This window comes from Nanorana parkeri, unplaced genomic scaffold, assembly GCF_000935625.1.
Source record: "Nanorana parkeri isolate BGI_ZX_2015 unplaced genomic scaffold, ASM93562v1 scaffold2415, whole genome shotgun sequence".
Lineage (NCBI taxonomy): Eukaryota > Metazoa > Chordata > Amphibia > Anura > Dicroglossidae > Nanorana > Nanorana parkeri.
In genome coordinates this window covers 22,913-30,199 of record NW_017308683.1, presented here as the reverse complement: position 1 = coordinate 30,199, position 7,287 = coordinate 22,913, and the positions used below count along the sequence as shown (strand labels likewise).

Sequence of the window (7,287 nt, the reverse complement as noted above, 5' to 3'; positions counted from 1 at the left end):
CCCCCCTTTTCCTCCCTTGGCTGGCCATAAATAAAGCAATAAGTGCTGGAATGCTTATGTCTGCATGCAATATTATGAATGTCCAGCACATGGAAACTTGAATTCCCTCTTTTGCACCACATTCCAAGGTAGTCTTCATAAGCCCAGCCTGTGTATTTTCTAAATGGTGTCTACTATTATGGCTTTGCAGCAAAAGACAGTTATTAGACTGGCACAGGTTAAAAACAGAGCATTTGCCACACTAAACACATGCAGTTTTTTATTTAGTTACTTACAGAGAAATCAAATTTGACAAACTATATCTTAAAGGAGAATTATGGGGAGAGGGAAATACACTCATCCCTATAATTAGAGCCGACATGTGACACTGAAGCTGTCACACGTCGGCTCTATTGATTGGGAACTGAGCAATCACATACCGCTGATCATTGAGTTCCCAATCTTCTCCCTGTAGAGAGGGGTGACAGTCAATCACCGCTCCCCACAGGGATTTCCCCTTTCTCTCTCCATTTCACCAGTGTTGACTGAAGGGACAGACGGGTGGGCACAGCTGGCTCTGCCTCTAGAGAGGCAGAGCCAGTTGTCAATCAGGCAGTGGGGTGGATACTGACAATATTGTTGAGATACGTCCCGGCTGCAGCGCAGCTCTGCACTGTCAGCATATAGCAGGCAATAGCCAGCTATATGCCAAGTTTTGGGTCACAGGAAGACTATGGCAAAAATAGGTTGGGCCATAGTTCTCTTTTAAATGTATTGTTTGTTGTAAATGTTTGTCTTTTGTGTAGATATCATATTTGCTGGTGTCATTTTTGCAGATTTTGATTTCATGTTTGTTCTTTCATGTTCGAACAATAGAAAAACATCTTGAATTTTTCATACAGGGCAGCTGAATCTCCATCGTTTTAAGATATACAGTCCAGTATTCAGGAGTATTGTTTTCAATGATTAGGCTGCCATTACCCTTCTTTAGGGTTAGCTAATGAACCAGGGGTTGAAGACCCTTGTTGTTGCACAAGAGATTTCCTATGTTATAAAGAAGATGGAAGAATCACAGTAACCCATATACAGTGTGTCACTGTTCCCATTGGATGAGAATTGATGCGCTGCTGGACGTTGTTTCCAGGACAGATATCTTCCCATCTGTTATTCTAAGTGAGGTATCTTCCCATTTATTGGCACATTAAGTGTTATCTATATTCTTATCTGAAGTAACCATTTTTACCAGATATGCAGCTCATCTTAGTTGACTATAGATGTCAGGGTTTCATCCATCTGATTTTGGCCAATGAGAATAGATAATCCCATGTCTGTGCACTCTAGAAAACAGCTCTGGCAGATGGTTTCTGAAGATCCATTGAACAGATTAAAAACCTTGCCTTATATATCTTCTGCAGGGGCTGTATGAGTATGTAAGACCGTCATGGGAAAGCAGACCACAACCAAACTCAGGAGACGTAAATTATAAAACCTATGCTGTTACCTATGGTGCTGACCTTCCTCCTATTCCAGGACAAAAACAGATCAATCTTTCTGTAATTCAGACAAAGGACTCGGACATTCCCAGGTATCATTATTCTTATTTTTTATGCTTTAATGTATTATACCAGTTTTCATGCCTAGGAGCTTGTCACTGGAAGTTTTTGGTCTATCCCTGCTGGCATTGAAAGTAATGCTTTGCCCCAAGACCTCTTTAATCTGACCCTACCTGTAATTGTAAACCTCCCTGAAACATCCCCCACACTAACATTCCCTGTTATCACACCACCGCAACCCACACGCTAACTTTTCCTATAACCCACCAACCCTCCACTTGTTTACTCCCAACCCTCATATACTATATTGGGGGGGGCAAATTCAGTGGACCACTTAGCCTTTTTCTGCCATCAATCTTCTATTTTGCTGTGTAAAATACACAGTGAAGTAGTGGTTAGCACTTCTGGCCTGCAGCACTGGTGGGGCCATGGTTCATATCCCTGTCAGGACACTATCTGCAAGGAGTTTTCATGTTCTCCCTGTGCTTCCCTGGGTTTCCTCCGGGTACTCCGGTTTCCTCCTACACTCCAGAGACATAGTTAGTCGGGTTGAAAAAAAGACACATGTCTATCGAGTTCAACCTATAGAGATATGAAAAAAAAAAAAGCTTAAACTGAACGCTATGCCCTCAATTACCCACTGTTGATCCAGAGGAAGGCAAAAAAAAACCTATAAAGCATGGTTCAATTTGCTCCAACCGGAAAAAAATTCCTTCCTGATCCCATAAGGCAATCGGATATTCCCTGGATCAACAATCTCTGATGCTTAATATACTTATGAGAACTCAATATCCAGTAATATTCTGTGCATTTAGGAATACATCCAGATTTTTTTTTTTAAACAATTAACTGAGCTAGCTAGAACTAGCTCCTGGGGGAGTCTGTTCCACATTTTCACAGCTACAACGGTGAAGAATCCTTTACGTATGCAAAGGTTAAACCTCTTTTCCTCCAGACACAAAGAGTGCCTCCTTGTCCTTTGCAGCTGGAAGGTTAATTGGTTCCTGTCTAAATTGGCCCTTGTATGTGTATGCAATAGGGACCTTGGATTGTAAGCTCCTTGAAGGCAAGGACTGATATGGATGTGTACTCGTCAGGTATATGTACCTGATAGGGTTTCTATCCTATGGGCCCTTTCAGACCAGATGTGTATATATACTGAGATCATGTGACACTTGCATTGCACACAGGTGGTCTTTATTTAACTAATTATGTAACGTCTAAAGTTAATTGGTTGCACCAGATCTTATATGTGGCTTCATAGCAAATGGGGTGAATACATATGCACGCACCACTTTTTTTATTTTTAATAATTTTTTTAAACAAGTTATTTTCTTGATTTCGCTTTACCATTTTGGACTATTTTGTGTTTGCCCATTACATGTAATCCAAATAAACATGCATTTTAATTTCAGCTGGTATTTCAACAAAATAGGAAAAATGCCACTGTAACTCCCGAAGCTTGCATCTTCCTTTCCGAGGGTCCCTGTGATCTGTCCTTTCTACCTACATTACTGTTTCCATTGTCTCCTCTGGAGTTCTTTGTGCTGCTAGTGTGTTCCTGTGGTTATTTAAAGAGACTCCTTGCATGCCTGTACTTCTGTGCACTGTTCACTATGAAAGACTCCCTAAATACCTGCATTGTGTTTCATGCTCCAAGGGAGCTACAGTCTCTTTCACCAATGTGCTTGTCTTAGCTCCCTGCATCACCGCACCTCAGTACTCTGTGAGGTCCACCGGTTCTGTTCTTGTGTGCCCTGCACTCTCCTAGTGAGCCTGCTCCTTTTGTCAGTCATCAGTCTGTTTTGTGTATCCTGAACCTCAGTTACTTTTTACAGTTTTTTTCTACTGTGAGTTAGTGAACCCTGAAGCTCAGTGCTCTAACAGACTTTCACCTCTGTGAGCCAGTGAATCCTGAACCACAGTGCTATAACAGACTTTCTCCTCTGTGAACCATTGAGTCCTAAATCTTAGAGCTGCAACTGTCTCACTTCACTTGAGCCTAGGCATTCCAAGCACTTGTGCTACTAGTGACTTTTGCTACTGCTACCCATTTTCCTAGTGATCTCGCACCCTCAACAATATTCTGACCGCTGTGCCTGCATGGGTATATCCGAAGACTGCAACCTAGGAGCTGTCCTACAGCAAAGCCCATCTGTCCATGCAGGTAGCTCTGGTGAATACCTGGTGCTTCTTAGACCCATCACACCCTTACCAATAGTGTATCTATCCTGATTCATACTCTTCCTGTCTTCAGAGCCTCTATCTTTTCTCCTGGCACTTCCAAAAACTCCAGAGCCTCCTTTTCCAGTAAGTACGGTCCTCCAACCAGGACAGAGAATTTTTGAATATGGCAAACACAGAATACGGCAACATAAATATATATACCACATTCTAAGGCCTCAATGTGTAGATTGATTTGCCCAGGAGATGGCACTTTCCGCTGAACTTTAGAAATGTGATGGCTCAGCTCTGATTGAAGTGTACTTAGTTTGTTCATAGTTAGATTCCTATTTAAAAGTGTATAGAATACTGAGATACTTTTGCGTTTAAACTTGTGATCACTTATAAAATTGCCCTTATTTAAGAAGGTATAAAACATTTAGATCGAGGAAGAGTTCTAATTTGTAAATATTTGTTATACCCTTATGGATAAGGTCTTGCCATTCAAGTTGCTTGAGGTGAAAGTATAGGTTTAGTGCCTTACTGTGGGCAATATCTTGACAACCCTCTGGTGTTTTGTATTAACAAGTGTATGATCAGTTTAATTGTAATTTTTAATTTGATTTAATAATAAAAATGTTTTTTTTAATTTTTTTATAAAAACAGTGTGGATAGGGCTTATGAAACTGTATCAAGGCAATGTTTGCAATAAACGGCATTAAAGTATTTGAGAAGTATTGACAACTTTTGACACAGGGTTGTCTATTTTTCTTTCATCTTTTCTTTTCAGTTTACAGAGAACCAGCAAAGAATGGGCATTTATAATATTCTAATCTCAGTCCCCCTTCCATACTTTGCTAGGGGGCCTATAGCAGACACCCACAATCTGTTTACATTTGTGATATCATATCTTACATTCACTTTTTGACTGCTCTTGACATACCCTTCCCCCTCCCTTCAACTGAATTTGTTCCACTGGAATAGAATGTACCCTGGGCTATTTGCAGTTCAGTTATGTGAGCTGTCCAACCAGGTTTTCGATACTCCCACAAAATCAAAGTCCTTTGCGAGTAACAGATGTTCTAGCTCCTCCATTTTGTTTGCTAGACTTCTAGCATTTGTGTACATGCCTTTTAATGCAGTGCTAGTGTTAAGTATTTTATTTTTTGCAAACCCAGTTCATTTGCAGGAATAATGATCTAAATGTGAACAGCAGATAGAAAAAGTACGTCTGAGAGCTAGTGCCTGTTAAATCTAGAGGAAGCATCAAGCTGGTGAAAACTTTATTCAGACCAGTTGAGGCTGTATGATCAGGTATGAGTGACACATGTTGTTGTGTTATTGTTTACCGTAATTTTTAGAACACATTGTAGTGTGTTTAGAAATGTGGTAGATTAGCAGGAGAATAGAGAATATGGACAGAGGCAGAGAGGAAAAAGGCTGGTACGTAGTAATATAAGACTATGTGGGGGGGAGGGGTAAGGTAAAGTGTAATATCAAGGAGGCTAAATGCATCAGAGTATGTAGTTAATCTCCCAGGTCCATTCAAACACTCCAGTCCCAAGTTCTCATAAGAAAGTGCAGCCAAAGGCAGGAGTAGTAAGCCATCAATAGATTTGGTCAAGTATAGTAAGAGATTTGAATAACAACTAAGAGTATTGTTTGCAATAGCTCAGACTTCCTCCATCTACACTACTTGATTAATTCCACAACGTCATTCAGTGATGGTATGGGATGTTGTGCTCTTCCAGTGACTTAGGATGAGAGTTTTGATTAGGGAGAACTATGGGGAAAAGACTTAACCCCATAGTTCTCCTTTAAGTAGGTGGATGGTTAGAGACCTTTTCTATGGGCCTATTGGGGGTCTCGGTGTCATGTTGCAGGTAGGTTTGTGGTGTGAAGGGATGAGTTTGGCCAGTCAATCTACCAGTTATGTTGTACATTTTTTCTATACAATAAGAGGGGATCAAACCCACTCTGACCACTGTAAAGTGTGGGGAGCAATTGATTTGATCTGATAAGGGACTCCATCAATAAGATGAAAAACAGGAGGACGGGGGGGGTGGGGCGCTAGCGAGCAGCCGATTAGCATAGACGTCTGCTAAAACGGCTCCGCATCACCCGGGCGTGTGATCAATTTTGCACCTGATCATCTCCTCTCCTTCCTACACCCGACCTTACCGCCTGACCCCCTAGACCCTCCGGCACCACCATGGGCAAAAATCAACCGCCGGCCCGGTCCCAGCAGAAGACGCCGGGCTCCTCAAAATCGCGGCCTGAGTCCAAGATGGCGGCCGCTCCGGCCTCGCCGGCCGGCATTTTGACATCCACCATCACGGCCATGTTCCAGGAACTACTCCCGGGCTACCCACTGGAACGCCTCCAACTGGACCGTGTGCATCGCGCCCTGGGCCCAAAGAGGGTTAATGGGCCCCCCGCGACATCATACTCAAGCCCACCTTCTATAAAACAAAGGAAGCTATCGCACACACCGCATGGAAACAACGCACCCTGCGCTTCCAGGACTGTGAGTACCAGATATACGCAGAGCTGGCGCCGCAAACTCTCCTGAAACGAAAAGCTTTGAGGCCCTTCCTCACCACTCTACAACGCCATGCCATCAACTATAAATGGGGGTTCCCGTTGAAGGCCACCTTCACCCACGACAGCAGGTCATACTCCTTCTCCTCCCCTGAAGAAGCAGGGCCCCTCCTGGAACAGCTGCAACTGTCGCTCCCGACGATCTCCGAAGAAGCACCCCCGTCAACTTCTACCTCCTCTCCCCCGAAGGACCGACGCCTAGCCCCCCTGTGGGAACGCAGACCCCGCAACACCCGAGATGCGCCTGGAAAACTGCGCTCACAATCCCGGCCTCGCCTGGATGAAGGTGACTGACCCCCCTGACCGGAGGCCCGTGAGCGAGCCACCCATGGCTACATTGCCCTACTTAACCGACTGATCGGTCAGGCGGTCCCCCTACTGATTTTGGGACCCTCCCAACCGCGACTCGGATTGGAACCCGTTTCCAGTGGTCCGTAAGTTATCCGGATCCCCACCCATGGTTCTGGGGTAATCCCTTTAGCGGACTGCCTTGGTGTTATACAAGGTCATAGTTGACTTTGCGGTAATCCCACAAGGGTTTTTCGCGTTCCTGATCTGACTGCTCTCAGGCCCCACCTCCCCTCATTACATCGAGGACCCGGCCCCAGCCCACCATAGATTGTCCGCCTGCTAAGAAGCCCACTGGTGAGGAAGGGGCGGGGAGTGGATGACTATAGGGCCCATAGTCTGGAGCCTGATACTAGTCTGCCGTTCTGCATATTCCCCATGTTTATCATGCTGAACCTGTTGGCACTGTTATTGTTTTTGTGATTTGTTGTTTATTGCAATGTTGTTTTACTCACTGACAAATAGGCTCTGCATTCCATCCTGTGGACCCTGCGCCGATCCTCACCACCCACCTGTGGCAGCCCAAGCCTGGGAGGCTTGGCACCGATGTCTGCCACCGGGAGCGGGGATCAGGCTTACCCATGTAACTACTGTATTGCTACCCTAAACTGTGTGCTTTAACAAACTTGCATGTCCTGGAAAT

The 7,287-nt window shown here is 44.2% G+C and overlaps 1 protein-coding gene across 1 annotated transcript in view; it reads left to right on the top strand.

Moving 5' to 3' along the window:
• ALDH16A1 (aldehyde dehydrogenase 16 family member A1) overlaps positions 1-7,287 on the top strand; it is a gene marked incomplete at its 3' end in the record, with an annotated part of 91,045 nt that overhangs the window by 61,049 nt on the left and 22,709 nt on the right. The window contains exon 12 of the mRNA XM_018573529.1: positions 1,395-1,564. Within this exon, the coding sequence (XP_018429031.1) occupies positions 1,395-1,564 (170 nt within the window). The remainder of the gene's footprint in view (positions 1-1,394; positions 1,565-7,287) is intronic.